At 36.6% G+C, this 20,629-nt stretch overlaps 2 protein-coding genes across 10 annotated transcripts in view; one reads left to right on the plus strand and one right to left on the minus strand.

Annotated features, from left to right (window-relative positions):
• The window catches only part of LOC110839727 (kin of IRRE-like protein 2), a 577,271-nt gene that overhangs the window by 277,566 nt on the left and 279,076 nt on the right, over positions 1–20,629 (minus strand). The gene's annotated exons all lie outside the window — the stretch shown is intronic.
• On the plus strand, positions 8,800–20,409 carry LOC110839731 (alpha-tocopherol transfer protein-like). Of its 3 annotated transcripts, none has more exons than XM_087353936.1 (8): positions 8,800–8,948; positions 12,214–12,257; positions 12,289–12,347; positions 14,428–14,584; positions 15,938–16,190; positions 17,591–17,701; positions 19,053–19,155; positions 19,835–20,409. In XM_087353936.1, the coding sequence occupies exons 1-8, from the start codon at positions 8,880–8,882 to the stop codon at positions 19,984–19,986; spliced, it is 948 nt and encodes a 315-aa protein (XP_087210062.1). In that variant the 5' UTR covers positions 8,800–8,879; the 3' UTR covers positions 19,987–20,409. The 3 variants fall into 3 exon arrangements, with proteins under 3 accessions (XP_087210062.1, XP_021939897.1, XP_087210063.1); XM_087353937.1 differs by adding an exon at positions 11,025–11,115 and having other exon boundaries at positions 8,862–8,948; positions 12,214–12,347; XM_022084205.2 differs by having other exon boundaries at positions 8,801–8,948; positions 12,214–12,347.

Here is a 20,629-nt window from a genome sequence, read left to right on the forward strand (position 1 = left end):
CGAACCTAAGACCACAGACATCGAGTGGCCCAAGACCAACACCGCGTAGCCATTGTGAACGGCTATTACGCCTATGAGGGTGTTTGCATCGATAGATATGAAAGATTAGCTTTAGGAATACGTGTTTGCTGAACACAAAAATTCCAGATGATTAATCTGAAAAAAGAGCCACTTGGAATGTCTATTCTATTTGTAGAAGGGGAAATCATATTCAAGTGGGTCTTAAAGAAGTAGCATGTGAAAATCTAAAATGGATTAATCTGGTTTGGGATAAAAGGTAATGGCGAGCTGATGTGAACACGATAAAGACTATTAGCTTCTGAAAGTCTCGTCTACTTCCTGGTAAATCTACCTACGGTTTAACCTTTAAACAGCCGTACGAAACGCTTGCCTTAAAATTGTAACACTCGCTCATTTATGTAGAAAAACTCAAAAAGAAAAAAAGAAAAAAATTATTATGTTTCCGTTTTCTTCCTCTATAAAAGAAAACATAATATTCACGTGCGATAGATGAAGGTATTTACTTCCCAAAACTGCTGCCAACTTAATAAGACCAGGGCTGAAATATTCCTCTGTCCCCCTTCTCACTATGTCCATTAAAGTGCAAAAAACTTGCTCACCAAAGCACACAAATTTATTTCTTTTTATAAAACTCTGAATAAACTTAACCAAAGAGTCAACTTCTTTTATAAGAGCCTGTGAGATCAGAAATGGAATGGACGTTTCCACGAAACTACAAAGTCTAGCCGAAGACTAAAATTTCTACCTCCGCAATAATCCTCTATGCAACTTTTCCACTGGTGAGACAACTGGTGTTACAGGGACGGAGCATGGATTTGTTCTTTTTCAACTGCTATACCGTAATATTTTAATTCAAACACGTTTCTACACACTCAACAGTATTTTACAAAGTTTGGCAATAATAATGAGATAATCTTCAGCCCTGTATTTTCCTCTCATTGATCCTTTATTTTAAATTATTTCCGCTTTGACACTCTTCAAGAAAGACCATACATTTATTTTCGTTGAATTCCTACATAACTTGAACATAATAGATATTTACAATGTTGAAATTTTATTTTTCGGTCACTGAAGACGAAATTGCGCATGTGCAACTGCTAAGACCCAGATTTAGTTGCATTTGGTCAAGTTGGGTTAGGTTAGTTGAGGTGCGTGACGTGGATGCGAAAAGGGGCTTCTGCGCACGAGCAGGCGAAAATCGCACTGTTCCGCTTGCAGATTCAGTATAATTTGGTGTTACTGTGTTGGGTTGATTTAGGTTAGGCGAGGTTACTGGCGTGAATTCGCAAACGAACATCTGCGCATTCAGAAACGACGGTGCGTAATGTTCAACTACTACGAGGCAGGCAACATTACATGGATAACGACGTATCGATCATCGGGGATGGATGTTTCGAAATACAATCTTTGGCGCCACAATGACATATAGTACACGATAATTAAATAAACTGTTGACATTTCATATTAAGGCATATAAATATGCTTGCCATTTTTATGCATTTTAATTTTGCTCTTTCACATATGAACCTAAAACATATCCCTCCTTTCATCTCATTTTTTCCTTAATTTCAGATCATATCTGAAATGAATATGTAATAACCACTTTAGTTTTATCCCTGTATATCTGCTATCAGATTTTTCGATCGAGATTTTGTATGCATTTCTTACTTCTCATATTCGTGCACGATATTACCACCATACGGTCTTTGGTGAATTAAATATGCTGCTTATAAAAACATATTCTGCTTTCTAGGAGACTACTATATATTCTATAGGTCACATTTATTAATATTAGTGTCAACTCTTATGTTTTAAAGCTTTATTAAATGCATAGCTATTTTATTATTATGAAGAGACTATTTTTCAACCTTGTCCGCGGATTGGCACACCAAACCGCTCTGGGTCCATACATCATTTATGGCAGTCAGACTTGTTACGACATTAAGCTCACCTCCGAAACTACAGAACTAGTTACCCACAAATTCACATAAATTCCAACACACAATCGATATTCTGTTTCACATTAACAAGTTCTCCCGAAACATAGGTGGCCACGAGAGATTACGTACTGGCTAATGGATCAGTCAAACACGGTGTACAGAGTGTGTCACGTAACTCGAAAACAATTCTGACCAAATGAACAATTTACACACACCAATGTCCACACAGAGCGGCCATTGAAATCTGTATAACTTAAGCTTAGGATCAGAATGTTCTTTAAAATTTAGTGATAGAACATTTATTTTTGCGTCGTCTTAAGCTTACACACTAAACTTTCTTTACATTTATGGAGATGCTGACTCGTCTGTAAGATGTATCATGATATTGTAACAATGGCTTAGGGGGTGAAGTATGGGGTAATGGAGTACAGGCTATTAGGTCTGTATAACAAAGTGATTTGTGTTTATAAAGTATTATGTTATCATGCGAGACAAGAAGTGTATGCAACGGCATCTGACAAACTGGAAAGGATGCGAGTAAAAAATATGATGGAACTTGCATATTCCGTGAGAGTGTCAGCTGGATTAAGCTGGCGGTTTTTTGTATCAGCAGTGTTAACTTTAACAGCTTGTTACCGGATATTTGAGTTACACATTAACAGGAGTAAAACATCATGTTACATTTTGTTCTAACTTGTTTAAATTGTTCGGCCTCATCTATAATCCGTCACTTAGCTAGATTCAAAATAAGGAAGATGATTTTATCTTTCAAATTCAATCGATATTGAAGATAACTCTTATAAGATGTTTCCACATAGTCTGGCAAACGTTTAGAGAGTTTCAACGGTGCCTGATGCCGTCATCATCAGGGCGATGATTTAAATTTTTACGAAACGCTGGTGAATGTTTCTACTTCGACTTGACACTGTTTCGTTTCCAATTTCTCTTTATCCAGAACTTAAAGGCAAGGGTGAGGTTTCTTCTTAGCTTAAGAACAACTCCATGGAGGCGTTTTCGAATGCAGACGTACAATTTCACGAATTTTAGACATTTTTATTAGGGATAAGTTATCATATCCAGGCTCCGGCAGCTACACCCACGGAAAAAGAGAACCCGGTACTGAATCTGATACTGGGTGAGCTACAGAGCTATACTGAACGAAGCGTAAAGCCTGCCTAGTGAGTAATCGAACCCCGGTCGCATAATACCAAACGAATCAGTTTACAGTTAAAAAATACCCCGTCTCTGCAATTTAAGTGTTTAATAACTTATATATTGTAGAATTTTTATAACACATTTTGAAAGACATCACAGAATTATTGACCAAAATGTACTACTGAAATAAGTGTATTTCACCAAACGTAATAAAAGGCTAACAGGAACTGATGAAAATGCATTGAAGAAAGACCTTACGCTCGCAGTTATCAAGTTGAAGGTAAGAAGAAGAATAATCGGTAGGATGGTAGAAGAGAATTTATACGCAGTGGGAATTGCAATCAGGAAGAAAACGACAGAAACAGAAAAGGGCGGGATATTATTAAGAAAAAAATATAAATTGCCACTGGCACGCAAAAGGTACAGTAAAACACGAAAAGAAGTACGAACATTTTATAATAGCATTAAAGGAAAGGAGCTGAAAAGAAGAGTATGTTGAGTTTAATACAGAGAAGAAACAAACAAACAATATTTTTGGAAACGTGGAGGCTAAGAGGATTACATATAGTTGAATGCCCAATATTTAGAAAGCTAGTGAAAACGTGTACTCCAATTGAGCACTCTCATATATACATACACTTTTGTATTAGAAGTTTTTGCTGAAATCTTCTGTCACAAAGGAGCAATAAAATTTATAAAAATGTTAAACACAATATAAAATACAGATCTCATGAAGGTGTACAACTTCCACGTAAAACTTTCTTCGACATGGTATACATTTTATGAAACACAATGGAAATAATATACGATTTACTATACACACACACACACATATATATATATATATATATATATATATATATATAGCGTGGTATTAGCTATGTAACATTTAACAACCAAGGCGTCCGAACGTGAAGGTAGAGCAGTTAGAATCCCTGCTTCGTATTCGGGATATCGTGGGTTGAAATTTCGGTCCGGAGACCGGGCCATCTTACCTGAGGTTATCTGTGGTTTTCCTCACTCTCTCCAGACCAATGCCGAACTCTACCTTAAATTAGGCTAAAAACTTCTTTCCATATCCTTTGGAATTCATTATTCACTATCCTCTCAGCCGAGGCTATAGTGTGAGTCACTAAATAAGCGTCGTTAAATAAAATATCAACCAAGGTCAGTCGTAAGCAAATAATCACAAAGGACAAATAAAAATACATTTCTGTTTATCTTCAGAAGCGTTCTTAAAATGATGATGAAAATCAACTGGCAATAATCTAAACCACAGGTAGACAACTCCGAAAGAATTGTACCTCATTTTAATACAGATACGCTTGAGGAAAATGTAAAAAGTGTTCACATTTCTAATATTCATCCTTCTCACTGCTCAACAAAAAAGACGATCAACAAGGGTTGGCGAAGGCGTGGGAGGTAGAGGGTGGAGCATCCTTCTAGGAGGAGGGATGATGTACCAAAAGATATTTTTTTATTATTTTCAGGTTTTATCTGCAGGATGACCAATTCCAGGGATATGAAAACAGATCAGTCTTTCACAAAAGGAAAATATATCAAAATGTATCTTAAAATAATCAGATGACGCAAATTCGCTCAATCTGAGAGATCGTAAAGCAGTGTATTTCATATATCTGTAAACATCTACCAAATGTTCGTGTTCATGGCGAGGTGTTGATTAAGAATTCGGACAACTTTGCCTTTCCTTAGAATCTAGGGAAACGAGGTAGCCTTTACATACCCCTGAGAATGTTGAACACAGATGGAATCGAACCATACGAGTTTATAATATATCAAGCTTTGACAAGTTGTCCTGATGCCTCGGCATTCCACTTTTTGTTGGTCTCCTCCTGCCATCCCTTCAACTTCCTTTTCATCCTGCATCCCCTCTCGTCCGACACTTCACTATAGCTATATCTACTTTACGTTTCTGCCAGGAAGGTAAAAACAGCAAATGGTTGTACTTGAAAGCAGAAATATGGGAACAGACAGGGAAAAGCGAAACTCACTCGAGTCATTCTGAAAAGTGGTTTTCAAGTTCCACTTCTCCCTTCAAAAAATAGCAGAACGTAGACGCATAACAAAAATTGTGAAGAGAAGGGAAGAGTATTGTAACTTTTTAAACATCAGAGGAACAACTAGCTGCCTTCATTGGATGTCGGACCCCATGTGCTACTGCACTGCGCGTATGCGTCTCCTCAAGTACTACGTAGCATTCCGTACCCTGAAGATAAAGGCAAGATCTCCCTTTATAACAAACAACTGTTGGTAGGTAGGTTGGTGATCATTTGCTGTTAAGAGATTTTTGTCCCCGTGGATAATATTTATGAATGTGTGTTTACTATTTTAAATCATTCCGTCATTATTGACAGGAAATTTACTGTTTATATATTAAATAATATCAGAGGATAATACACATAACGTATTTTCTCGATTTTAAGACGCCATCGATTGCAAGACAAACCTTTGATTTAGTAATTGATTTTCAAGAAAAGGACGCTTTATCGGTTCCTCGTACTTCATAAAATATAAGACACATCCAGATTTCACAAATTTTAAAACGTAAAAAACGTGTCTTAAAACCGAGGAAATACGGTACATACGAAATGCACAGTTTTCTTATTCTTTGTGGAGATGTCCATAGTCACTTAGCCGGTCATGAACTTTTACAAATTTTAAGGAATCAGACGATCAATTACTCACAACAGGCCGCTACAGAAGTCACGCTTCCCAACCATGATCATAAATATACATAATTTATTACTCTTATATAATTACTGTTCGCCACGGTGGTCTAGCGGTCAGAACACTAGCCTTGTAAGCCTGGGGTCCCGGGTTCAATTCCCGGTGGTGCTCAAATTTATAACTTGTGTTGGGCAAGGCCGTGGTCTAGGCATCACGGAGTTTTCCTCCGGGGGCTTCCCCGGTTTCTCCGTGGCATCCCAACAATTACTCCACTCACACACAGAAGAAGGCAATGGCAAACCACTTCTGATCATCTCTGCCAAGAATGTATATATGTATGAGCAGATCCCTGACAACCTGAAGAGGTTGGAAGGATCCTGTTCATAATATATGGACCTGTCGTCAGACAGAACACAACAAATAAAAAAAAAATATAATTACTGAGTTTTCAAATTTGGAAGCCCCTGGTCTCAAATAGAGGCGTTTTGTGAGATTATATTCAGGCAATATATATTGTTTGTCGGAAAAACTGAAAGAAAAAAATACTAGGGATACCCGGGTGTAGGTAACTCAGAATGTCGTCGTATGACCCGAAGGCCCAACAACGTTAATACCAAAGCAAGCCATTGGGCACAATCCTGTGTAATTAATAACTGTCAAACATCTTACACTTCTTCTCTGATTCTCAGAATATATCATGACATTGTACAGAAGTAGGATTCTTTTATGTCTCAGTTAAAAAAGAAGTGATTTTGAACCTCAACTGCCCTTTGTTTATTCTTTTTATTCCTGTTTATCTCCCCCTTTCTGATTCGTGAGTAAACCGTAAGGAAACTGGATTTGTGAGAAGCAGGAAAAAATTGTTCTGTGGAGACATCTTGCGAGAATGCTTATTACTTGCAGTCCGTGTGACCTTGAAAATATTCAATCGTTACAGATATAAACTACAGTTATACTCAATGGAAATGTTTGATATCAGTATACTTGGAGACGTGCGAGTTGTGTAGATTATGAACATTTCCTGTAAATACTATACTCAAGATCATACATATTCAATGAACGTTGTTACAAAAAATTGTACTGGAAATACGAAATAAAATTTTCTCTTAAACTGAACAAATGAAACAGAATTGTGTATTTAAAAATATGTTTTGTTTAACATCGGCATAATATCAGGCTTCCTTCTCGTTAACATATTTATATAAAATTTCTTATTGGAAAACCTAAATTTCATGCCAGAATAATGTCATTAAGCGAAACTTACTAATCGGATGTATCCTACAAAAGACAATTGAAAGAAACAAAGTGACATCTCAACTAACACTTCCTCAGAAAGCTAACAAACACTCAATTGATAAAAATATCTCTGCCCAGTGTCCACTACAGTGTTCACAAACGCCTGTCACTGGCCAAATTCTCACGCACGTCAATTCACTCCGCAAATTCGCATCTTGTTTATGGAAGGGTTTTAATAGTATACTCTCATCTAACACTGGCTTCCATGTGTATTTGTTTTCGGACCTAAATTTTGTAATTCCATAAATTTCTCTATCTCTATGCGTGCTATTAGAAGTAGACATTTCATACTTCTCAATTCTGTGACACCAATGTTTTTGATGAAGAACACACCCATTATAAAGTTCATTCATGGATACATCTATCATGGGACTGTAACAAGACAGTCGGGCATTCATTTTCTTTATTCGAATTATACCTTTCGAGTAAAGGCAAATTTCTAGGTAGGTAACCTGATATTTTACGTAGTAAAAATCTGACTATATACTGCAGTCTTGTGATCAGCATAAACTGGCAGATTGCGTCTTTATTCGTTCCAGAGGGTAGCGAAAAAAGACATTCCAGATACATCAGCTCAGCATTTCTTCTCCTTTGATTACGGCCGAAACGTAAAATACCAACTTCAAAGAGACACACGAGTTTCAAATGCCATACCACTGGTACCAAGAAGTGTCTACAGGGAATTTGTAGGGAAACTCTTAAGAACTGCGTCTTGTATAAAGTTACGTTTGGGACTCTAGCATAAGGACAAAGATACATGGATTGATACGATTCCAACTTGCAAGGGTACGAAGCAAGTTCGTTTACTGACCAGGCTCCGAGAGAGTTTGATGTAGACGTCAAAAGCATAAGAACATGCGAATGTGCTTTACCTTGAATCAATATAGAACACGTTTCCTTGAATTTACAGGTCGGAGCAATTAGAGTTGAAAACTAACAACTTGGGAAATGTACGTACGCACAAGTAACAATTCTGGCGCATTCAAAAGGGTTTGATCCTCAACATCTGCACATGGTGCGACTGATATCGGTATAATCTGGGGTCAATGACCTTGCGTGGGCGTTGTGTCTGGCGATTCGTTTGTCTCGATGACGTAATCATGGCGGATTCCCCCCTGGTGGTGCACAGCTACTGGGGTTTCCGACGTGGGGATTTTCCATTCAGTAACTTCCGCATTTTCCTTACCTGAGTTTAATCGCATGCAGACGTGTATAATACTGCAAATTCGAAACACTACAATAAATTTTTAGTAAATGTTCATGTCATTGTTACAATTTATATGTGATGTTCCGTAATCTTTCGATGGTCACAAGTGTTCATTGTCATAATTTAAAAACATAAAAAAAACAACTTTAACGTCTTCAACAATAAAATGTATAACAAAATACATGTTTGTATGCAATTTTGTTAATTTATTGTAAAACTTCTTTGTGTACACACGTGGTGCGAAATCGGTCAAAAATGTGACTACTAAAGCCTAATTTTTCATGAAATTTCTTCAGTAGTTTCAGGTAATATCTGAAAAATATCATACAATAAGCCACAACGCTTACTTCCAAATCCTTTCGAGTTCATAATTCACATAACTGTACTCTCCGACAATACACACGATTGGAAGCTGTGTAGATAAAAAGAAGTCGCTGAACAACTAAGTTTATATATGCGTGAACAAACTAAATCCGCCACTAGCGCGAGTCCACTGGTGACAATGTAAAAACTTCAAGGTGAGCCAGTGCATAGGAACACACAATGTAGTTATAAAACTGTGTAACGCAGTCATGTCGCGAAGTATTGCCCGGGCAACTTCTGAATTGACGACATCAACCAACAGTACAGCAGCAAAGTTCGTAAGTAAACGGAACCATTTATCAAGGATATAGTACAAATACTTTAAACCGGGCCAAATAGCCTCTTTATTAAAATGTGAAAAACAAAATCAAACTTACGTGTGAATCAGAGAAATAAGCCTATATTATATCGAATAAACATTTCCGACATGAAAGTGAAAATTGTGTATACATTATTTTATGTTAAATTAAAAATGTGCAGTAATGTACGTCGTGATGGGAAGATTATAATATAAAATATACAGAATGTGATTATGCGGTCGTGGCTAAAGACACCCAAAAAATATTCTTGTATCATACAAACAGGGACATTCCTTATCCCGTTAATTAACCACATGCTGGTGAAGAACCATACTGAGATCAGAATGATTCGTATTGTAATGTTACGTACGGATTGTAAAACTAAAGTAGTCCCATTGCTTGTACAACTATCTAAGAATACGTACTGGAGAGTGGAAGTAATAATCCATACATTCCCACTATCAGATCTAGGTGGAGATGAATGATTAGCTTCACGCTCAGGCATATTTATTATGAAAACAAAAATCACAGGTATCCATTTGATAGGAAGCTCGGCTGCTAACCGCCATAGCGAGACATTAATTATTAGAACATTTCTTCACATATTTGTCCGTGTCTAAGACCATTACCTCAAGGAGATAAACTGGCGATAAACCGTTTAGTACTTATAATAGCAATCGATTATAAATAGTTTTGCTTGAGAAGGATTCGACGTTCGGGTCATCCACATATGAGTCCAGAACGTTAAGTCATGAGGTACACTGTATTTTATTATTGAATTATAAGCGTTATATAATTAACATCAAAATAATTGTAAGAGAGTTCAATAGGTAATCTGACTGTACGAGTTTCATGCGGAACTCCTTGTATCTTATAGGCTGTGTTTCAATTCGCGTAATATTTTACTCCACTGATTCTGTCCAGTGTCGAAAATATTCACTGCCCTCATTTCATTCTGAAGCGAAGCAGACATAGGTAACCATTCCTTCCTTGAAGGCATAAGAAGAATATGTTGCTATATTTCGGACTATTTTATGACTTTCACAATAACGAGCTGAAATTTCAGTATTTTGGACTTCTGCAAACAGAAGTCCAAAAGACCATCAATACCATACGTTGACAAGGTCAGTGACAATAACAACATACTCATTTGTAAGCTCAAATGTACAATCCATTATTTTAATCTTAATTAGCAAGAACCTGCCAAGAAAAATTTTAACACAATCCTTCCAACATGAATTTCACAACAAAACTTAGTTGGGAGGCGTTAGTAATCACAATCTGACCAAGGCTATTCCATATTTACCTGTCACTTCCTAATCTACCTGCCTTCTTTCTCCCCATGACTACAAGCTTTACCATTCAGCCATTAATCAGCAGATGCTCAAAATGCCATTCAACGCCCACAAGACCTCAGGTTATTTAGCACTGACTGATAGAATGATTATGGTAATAATGTGAAAGGAAGCGTGACATTTTAATACATGCACGTAGGAAAGACACGAAAAATTTTAAGTTAGCTGGCCTCCGATCCGAAATTTCAACTCAAGACCTTGCGAATTCAATGTCAAAGTGTTAACAACCACCTTTCAGCTACACCCGGTAATCAATGTTTACTGATTAATGAATAAAGGCAACTGTGATTAATTCTTAACAACTAAATTCCATCTATTAAGGGAAAAAAGACATTTAAAGTTATCGGTTGGTAATATTGTAGGAATATTTCCACTCACTAACCTTCAGAACAGATGACTGCGTCTGGACACGTAATTCTGAGCACAACCTTGACAAATCATTACGTACACTTTTACATGTTTACTTGTCATTACAGAGTTTTCTATTCAACTTAGATCTTGTTGCATAACCTAACAAATTTCCCCCCCCCCCCTCCAGGACCAAGTAAGCGCAATACTTGAGTTTCCTATAGAATAAAATATTTACAGTCGAATGTATCAGAAAATGCAACAGCTGTTGTTCCTTGATCACTCGTACACTGGGGCCATGGGTTTGAATCACACTGAAGACATGAATGTCCGTCCGCGTCTTTCTTCGCAGGCGGAGGCCTTGCGACGGAACAACAATTCTTCCAAGCAGTCATCCCGTATGTGAGTCGGCCAAGGTAGTTCAGGGGCAATAGAGGCAAGGGGTAAGAAGCTACGCTGTTACAGCTGTTCTGTTTGATTTTTTAGTCATCAATTGACAAACAGCACAAGTTACTGAAAACAGTGGACCATAGTGAAGTTTATAATTCAACGACAGTTATATCATGATATGAAATTACAAAAATAATGAGAAGAGTACGGTATGCGAAAGGAAAAAACAGAACAATATGAAAGGCAAGAAGTAGAGATGGAGTGAATAAAACAAATAGCACAAGGAAGTGAAGTTAAGGAAGAAACGAACGAGGGGAAAAATATGAACGTAAAAAGGAAAATAAAAGAGAAGAGGAAGGAAATTAGAGAAAAAAGAATCAAAACAGCAAGGGGAGAGGGAAATTTAAATATCGTTTACATTCTAAGATAAAAATCTACTTATTTATTTATTTATTTTAATTCAGCTTGTATTATGATGTTGGTTAGGATCTTCACACACGTACCAGTAAATTCCCCCCTACCCCAAGCCTCCTATCCAATTGGTACCGGAGACCTTTTCCGGGGGTAAAGTGCTGACGGGGCGTGACGTTGACCACTCACCCCTATCTAGTGCCGAGGTTAAGAAAGAGTAAGAGCTGTACAACCTCTCCCCTCAAACGCCTACATGGCGTATAGTGGAGCAGCTTTACCTAACATTCTGATCTGTACATAATGAATAATCCGACAACAGAACAAAAGAAATTGTGAAAAAGGTATAATTTACATTCACAAAGCTTTTGTTTTGTCGTGACTGAAGGAAACAGAAAATAATCTGTGTGATATTTTGATATCGTGTCTTACAACTCGAGGCTAGAGGACGTCAAGTACATTTCCAAATGCCCTCAATCTCTGTATATTCCTTAGGGTAAAGTAGAAAAGTCATCTGTGATACGTACTGGCATTTAGTGGAAAATTTTACTACATCGTGCCAAATTATGGACAGAACCAGATCACAATTGTGTGTAAATATTACTTTATAACTAAACGTCATTCATAAAAGTAAGACCATACCTTCTTCCCAAATTTTCTTATTACTATCCTGATTAGTTTTAACTTTTAATTAATCAAAGACGTAATTTTATGACTATTGTTTATGTCTGTCTTCTCACTAGTCCAACAGCCGCTACAATGTCACCCATCACAGCAGAGGAGCAGTTATCAAAGAATAACAAATTGAAGAAAGAGAATATCGAATATCTGAGGGACTGGATGTCGAAGCAGCCGCATCTGCCCAGCGGAGTCACAGGTAAGACTATCGGCCGAATGGAGTGAATTTTATCAAATAACGGTTAATCTATAATATGTTACAAGCAGCAGGGCAACACTTAACGAGCATATGCAGTAGCAGTGGTAGCAGGGGTGGATTTTACGAAACTTTTGAAAATTGGACTAAACTCATCAAAATGCTCTAAGATTACGTAAAAACTTCCTGACTAGCATGTGATTATTTTGTCATGACAAAAAATTCCTTTTATTTCTTGGTGCATAATATAACGTGTTTAAAAATATTATGATTCTCTGAATATTTAAGAAAATGTAACTAAACCGCCGATTAAACTTCAAAGAAAGTGCACAGAGTGACATCACATCCTGTCATATCTTACAGCATTGATTATTCAAAGTTTCATATCGGGCAGTGATGTAATCAAGTTCACAAATAGTCGTTAAATAACCTATTTTTTTAAAAAGTACGAATGTAAATGAGCCGCTGCTGGTACAATGATCACAACAATCACCACATCCAACACAGGAAAATAGTAATCGAAATGTGACACTGTGATCTTTCTCTCTTTCTTAACCATATTTGCACAACATTCAACAAATTACATATTCCCTATAGATTAATTATATTCAAAGCCAGTTTCTTTTAAGTTTATTCACTTCTCAAATAAAAGTTGTATGACATAATATGGCATTTCTACATACGTAATTTATGGTTATGATATGGGTACTAACAAACTTCAGGTAGGAGAAGAACTTAAAAACATAGAAACACGTAAATCTTTGTCAAGTTCTTACAAAACATAGGTTCTTACATAAACACAGGTTCCAGAAGGCCATAAACTGTAATAACATATGGACTATTATAATGGTTTCTGTCGTAATTAGATACCAGTACTTAAGTTCCCAGTGCCAGTATAATAAAAATAACAGGTCTTGAAATCATACTTGGGTCATAAAACGTAACTATAGAAATGCACAAAATATTATTTTACCTCCTGGTTTGCAAAAGTGAAAAACTTGGTCTCACATCTAGCTTCCTATCCAAGGGTACCGAGAACACTTATCCCAGTCGTACAGCGTTTATCAGCCCAGTTTACTCTGACAGTGTGGAAGCCCTTTTGTGCCTGTGATGGCTCGCTAAATCATGGAATGCCTCAATCAAATTGCGCCTCTTACAATTCAGTTAAAAGCCTGGGAGAATAATGCTTAATCTTCTTCACTTCAGAGCATTGCAAATCTTCCCACCCAAGCCTAAAATTCCCATCACCTTCTTTTAAGGTCAATATGTCTTCTTTCTGTTCATGTATAATGGGAATCTTGTTTGGTTTTCTGATTTTGTCCATCCCTTGCACATCTTCTAACCATAGCGGCATGCATTCATTCATTTAATCTTACACTGAACTGGTCTGTACGTCCAGTTCTATTAATTCGTTCGAAAAGCATGCCTATTATGTATATTCATGAAAGAAAAACCAGCAACCTACAGGACGATGAGATCCTGATGTTGGAGACACTAAGCACCTATGAAACGTCGGTAAGCTCCTACCTGGCTACATGGCACAACAACCGTGGAGAGACATCTTCAGAGACAACATTATCTTCCTTACATATTTCCAACATATTCAGTGGTTTATGGAAAATCTGACTTAGGCCTGCCATATTTGATAATCATCTCTCTAAATCATCACCTGTTCGTTTCAACTTCTTCAAAATACGATAGTACTCTCAGCTAGCAAGAGAAATCCCCGCGTTTTATGAAATTCGAAGATTCATAAAGTTACTTCCATCGGACCCTATCCCGAATAGCATATAACCAAACAACACACTTCAACCGTATTCCCCAAGCTCCATTTTAATAGTATCCCCTATCTACGCCTAGGTCTTCGAAACGCTATCTCACCCTCAAGCTTCCCTTCAAAAATTATGCACGCATTTCTCGACTCCCCTATTTAGCACGCACCTAACACAACTACGAAGTGAGATGAGGCAAATGAGACAGCTGTGTAGACGCAAACCACTACATCAACATTATTTCACGTGTCAATGGATGAATGTAGGTGGGAATCAAATCTCAGACTGCTGTGGATGACATGTGTTGACAGACGAACAACTCATCCTGTTCCTGAACTGCTGTAAGCACAGTCTGGAGGCCTGCAAGCAAACTATCGAAATGTACTACACAATTCGCACTCACGCGCCAGAGTTGTTTGCAAACCGGGACACTAGGCGAAGAGAGTTACAGCAGGCACTGTCCATAATGTAAGTACAATGCGAGGCTAACCTCGCTGTTGTTAGGTGAACTGTAGCATTCGGCTTTGCGTTTTGCCTACCTTACTGATTCAGATGATGCACGTACAAGTCTGTCAACTGGGCAGCTAAAAACACTACACAGAGTCACGAACCGTATTGCCTCATATTTCGATAAATATTCACCGTGTGGAAACACACCTAATTAAAATCTTCGATTTTAGTGAAACATAAACTATTGGTACACGTCATGTAATATTATTAAATCTCCCCAACAATGGGACACAACGCTATAGTATTTTAATAATAATTATTATTATTATGATTATTTATAAGTTTCTTCTATTTTTTTATTGTTTAATGTTTTTATTTAGTATTATTGAATTGAATTATATTACTTAGGTATCGTATTTTGCCCATTCACTTGTGAAATATTATTCAACAAATGAATTTAATTATTATTAATATTAATATGGTACATTTATATATTTAGTTTCATTTGTTTGTTTGTTCTTGTATTTGTAATGTTTTACTTTCATTATTATTGAAATGAATTTAATTATTTATTATATCTTATCCTGTACTCTGGTTTAGTGCCTGGCTGTTATTGGCCTTATTTGGCTCTTGTCAAGCACTTAAATAAATGAATTGAATTGAATTCTATACAATTCCTTTAACAGAGTATTTACCAAAAGCGAAGAATATAAGACAAGCAGACATTAATCCATAATATTGCAAGAACGAGCATATATTTCAGTTTCATCGCTATTTAATCAATTCACTATTGTAGATAAAAGTCGTTTAGAATAGTGATCAAACTGAGAAGGATTATATGGGCGGAATGTCTAGCACATATAGGGCGGGAGATTACTTGACTAGCTTAACGGCTATAATCTTTACGATTATGACATTGATGGTTATAGTTAAAGAAATAAATTTTGTTAAAATAATATAGTCAACATCCTGAAAATCTTATCTTAGTTATCCATAATGATTCTCTTGTAGTTGTAACCTACGTTTTTCCGATTCATGTTACGGGGTAATACTGAATAAAGATACAAACGTTTCTCCTTCAGTATGTAGGGATAGGAATATAATTTAGTCCTGTTTACAATGACATTTATTATTTAATAGTACATGAGATTGGAGGTTCTCACGGTCGTGAACATGTGACGTCGGTTCTCGTAAAGCCGTGTGGACTTGTACGTCGACAGTTCACATGAAGTTACAACTCCGAAGACCAATATCGAAAAATAAAACTATGTGTATCGGTTTTATTAGTGTCAATTCAGTATAGCTTATCCGAGTAGGAAATAATTGTTGCTTACGAAAATTTAGGTTATATTTCCAAATTATGCGTTGCAGTGAAATTGTGGCAATGCCTAAGAGAGATCAGCACGGAAATTTGGTGATGGCTGGTCGTGTGGTGGACAACAACGTATCCAAATTTTCATACGAAGAAACCACCAAGGCTTGGTTCATGCTACAAGACGTGATACTCCTTGAAGAGGGCGCGATTCCTGGCTTCGTATTTGTATTAGATGCTAGTAGTGCCGGCATGGGACACTTAGCCAGAACAAGCCTTTCGACTGTTAAGAAATACTACATGTACATACAGGTAAAGTGTGTCAAATTACTCTCATGTGCATAAGAAATATCGCTTGTGACCTTACACTACCACTCATATGGCTGCCACATCTTCAGTCTATTTCTTACCAGAGCAACTCTGAAACACTGAACAAAAGCTAAATAATCCTGCCATTTCGCAGTAACAGACTTTTCACGTTTTCGCTCTATGGACTAGAGCCTTTATAGGAAAACTCATATTCGCTTAGCTGGTGAAAAAAATTCCCTGCCATTTATGGAACCCGAAGGTTCATTACACTGTTCAGAGGTGGTCGTCACTGAACCATGTCCAGAGCCAACTGAATTCATTCAAATCTTCCCAAGTTATCTTTTCAAAACATGTGAAAATCATCGTCCCAGCTGTCTTCTCCGAACCCGTCTCTTCGTTACAGTTTTCCCGAATAAATAGTGTCCCAGTGCGAGCTACATGGCTCGTCCATCTCATCTTCTTTGACGTCATTGTTCAAATACTATTTGATGAAAGGTGTAACTTACGAAGCCTTTCGGTTTACTCGTAATTTCTATGTTCCCAAAGTTCAGACCAGGCCGTTGTCATGGTAACAGGGAACCCACTTATTTAGTCCTTTCAACGACAATTCATCCCCGACCATGATGTGAATGAGCTATACATAATATTTTTCTGCTAATTCTGTAACTTGCGTGCTTTGTTTCTGCTGTGAACGACGTTTTCATGACAGCTAGGACACAGCACACTCAGCATTCTGTCATTTTACGCAGAAACACAAACTGAACCAACTTTTTTTTTTATAACGTACATGATACATAAAGACGGATGACAAGATAATTATGAATTATAAATTGGAACGGGTGTTAAAAGGGCATGGCCTAATGTGTAATGTATTATCCCGAATTATTCTGCACATACTCAGCAAAATCACAAACACTTGAGTCTTTAAAGATCACTTTAGAGACAGCACAAATATGAGGACTTTGTTGACTTTCGTAACCTCCAATGTTAAACTAATTTTACCTCCGTTCGGAAGTAGTTCTATTGGTCATACTAATACCACGAACAGTCCATAAGACGTGTGAGTATCAATATATTTTAAGAAATTCCTTCCATTATTTTTTTAAAATTCACTCAGTTCAATCGTGCATTACATTAAAATATATGTATCAATCGGTTTTCAAGTTAAATAAAGCAAATTTATTACATCGAAAAACATGGTATAATATTTGGGTTATATTAGGGAAGAAAATATGTAAATTTTCTACCTTCTATTTCAAAAGCTGTTCACAGGAGTCGAACTGTGATATTTAATGATAGGTACATTAATAACTTAGTAATAAATTAACTACGAAATAAATACAACACTAAAATAAACTAACAATCGATCTTCAGTGTATAATAATTTTCTTTTCTTTTTACAGGAAGCATTCCCTGGCATCGTGATCGCGAACCACATGGTGAACGCGGGTCCTGTCATCGAGGCATTCATAAACATAGGAAAACCATTCATGAATAAGGAACTCGCCAGTAAGGTACGAGAAATTCCCATGTTCTGAAACAGGATATGACAATGTAGACTGGATTCATCTGACTCAGAGAAGGGACCAGTGGCGAATTCTTGTGAACACGACAATAAACCTTTTGGTGCAATAACTTTCTGACTAGGTGAGCAACTATCAACTTATCTGTCCATGGATTAAAATTATTTACATGCTCTAATTTTCATAATTTTTAAAAGCAAAATTGTTGATTTCATCTAGAAAATGTCAGTCTACGAGGTCTTATAAGTTAATCAAATATTACCCTTCTACACAAATTTCCAGCACTTACAAATTCAGTTTCCCAGCTACACGTGCTTTTGGAGCAGGGGGATTTATATCTTCATCAACATATATATTTTACTGACTGATATTTTTCAGTCTTGGAGTGATTCATTATTAATTCATGTTTAATTATTCTAGTTCTCACACTCTTTAAGTCTTATTCTTATACATTTTCACATTTCTATTACTGTCTGTAATTCTTATTGTATATCAGAATTTGACATCATATAATCTTCACGCGATTCCTTTGAATGGCTTTCTCTTCATTGTTTAGTACATTAATAAAACAATATTAATTATATTTAAATGTATTGTTACGCACACACTTTAAAATAGGATGCATGGATATGTCGTCAACATCACGAATGGCCCGTTTTGGAAAGAACAATTAAAATTGTTCGATCCTTTTCTTCCGAATTTCCAGGAACTTTTCACCCTTAGCTCTATACTAAGAGAAGCTTTAGAATCAGCTGTCGGTCATTACTTAAAAACTTTGCGGTAAATCATTTCTATTCCTTTTATAGTTGTATTATATGAAGTGAATAATACAATACACTAAATATATTAGTTTCATTGGTTTTAATTCATACTATACATAGTTTAGTTTTATCACTAAGTGTTTGTAATCAGTAAACAAATATTTTCATAAAAAGTACGGTAAAAATGCACTACAATGTACCCGACATTCAAATAGCATTTACTTACTTCAATACGTTCATACCAGGCTTGAAGTGACGTTTAAAATCATTAGCTGAAAATAACAGAACGCAGCGTAAATTCCATCTTACATGACGTCATAACTTCACCTTTGTTCTTTATCGATTACTAACAATGGTTGTGTTGAGGACTACGACACACTGAGGGATTTCATCCATGTAACGACACAGAATCGATGCAAGTGGGAACTACGCACATAAAGATATACCAAGTGGGACATCGAGCAATGTATAATAATTATTTTCATGCAGTTTAAGTAGATTTAATCAGCATATCAGAACTGAGGGGTAAATGTTCTTCCAGCAACTCCCCTTGTCTTACAACTTACTTTGTTTTTAACCAGATTTTTATCCATTCGTCCTTCGACACATTACATGAACACGTCACAAAAGATGCGCTACCCAAAGAATTTGGGGGAAATCTGGACTCCTTATCATCATATTCAAGTAAGTTTATATGCATTATAGTAGAACTAAAAATCAAGATTATTTTTTAAAACACCCACTGGGCCTGTCAAGGCAGGAAGAGTTTGATTTTTATATAGTAGTTTGAATGGCATTTATAGGTTATTAGATCAATATTATTATTATTATTATTAGTGATGCACTGTTCCTTGCGCAGGTTTACCGCGGTTTTAAATGCTGTCCTTCCCTTCTGGAAGCTGTCGGTCTCCGCATCCCTGCTCGGAATCTGAGAGATTTTTCTATGTTCAGTTTTAGCCCTTTGATCAAAAACAGTCCTTCTGCTAGATGCGCATCAGCTGCTAATGTCGTCTGCAGGGACTCGGACATATTCGAGACGAAAATTGTCACACTTCTTCACATTATATAATAGTATAATTTACTTAATTGATTTAAATTATTTTTACAAATAAGCTAATATATTCAGTTGCAATTTTCTTGTGTATTAACGTCCTCCGTATTAATGTATTTTATATTCTGCTTGTTTTACCTTTTGTGTTTTATTGTGTTCGTGTGCTCATCTCTGTGCTGTATCTGTAATTGGCCTTCTGGCTGTTGATACAGCACACTAATATTAAAGAATTGAATTGAATTATTATCTTTGCTGCTGGAAAACACACTTAAACAGAAATTTAATTACTACTGCCTTTTCTGTTACCACCAGAAATTACGATGGCACAGCTCGAGAAGTACAGGGACTGGTTTAAGGAAGAGGAGGCCTTGCGAGTTGACGAGTCAAAGAGGCAGGGAAAAGCAAAGAACTCGGGTGACGTATTCGGATTGGAAGGTTCATTTAAGAAATTGGACATCGACTGAGGCGAAAGAAATAGCCCAACCAAAGAAAGGCATTCATCTCTCTCAAGAACTATTACCAACAAAGACCATCCCTCGGCCATTCCAGTCTAACACGGATATTGTTCAAACCCTTCCATAAAATTAACTCACAGAAACTTTTAAAATGTGCTTTTTTTCTGATCTCTTGTTTAAATGCCACATACTAAATGTGAACTTCAAGCCTGCGTTGTAAAATATATTATGGGCAAGCAGTTTTAAAAGATTCAGTGTTTGATGTTTAAGCCAGTCGTCATACCTATAGCACGACTGTCACTTCAGCGGGTATAATTTAAAAATATGTTTTATGCATTTTGTAGATCACTCACCATTATAAGGTTTGAAGTACATTCGCTCAATAACTGTAAATGTTTCACTGATATGATAATAAATGAATGGAGTATTTTATCTGCAAGCAATTAACCACTCCGTTTGACCAACACATGAAAGTTTTGGCTGTAATTAGCACTGTCAAGAGAAATATTTTTAAGCATTTCTCATTTCCAACTCGACCTACATGCTACGCCCATCACATCCTTATCAATAAGGACGAACATTACAGATCGTGAAGCTCCTTTCCCTCATTCTGAAAGTTCTCCAGGTCCTGTGTATGCTACCTTAGCAACAA

Source organism: Zootermopsis nevadensis, unplaced genomic scaffold (assembly GCF_977971745.1).
Source record: "Zootermopsis nevadensis isolate Lab colony 2312 unplaced genomic scaffold, Znev_1.0 Znev_ptg000022l, whole genome shotgun sequence".
In the NCBI taxonomy this organism is placed as follows: Eukaryota; Metazoa; Arthropoda; class Insecta; order Blattodea; family Termopsidae; genus Zootermopsis; species Zootermopsis nevadensis.

Excerpts from the sequence above, each read along its gene's own strand:
- LOC110839731 (XM_087353936.1), top strand. The coding sequence starts at position 8,880 with ATGTCGCGAAGTATTGCCCGGGCAACTTCTGAATTGACGACATCAACC. Across the intron at positions 12,258-12,288 it reads CATCACAGCAGAGGAGCAGT|TATCGAATATCTGAGGGACT; the intron begins TATCAAAGAATA and ends GAAGAAAGAGAA. Across the intron at positions 17,702-19,052 it reads ATAAGGAACTCGCCAGTAAG|ATTTTTATCCATTCGTCCTT; the intron begins GTACGAGAAATT and ends GTTTTTAACCAG.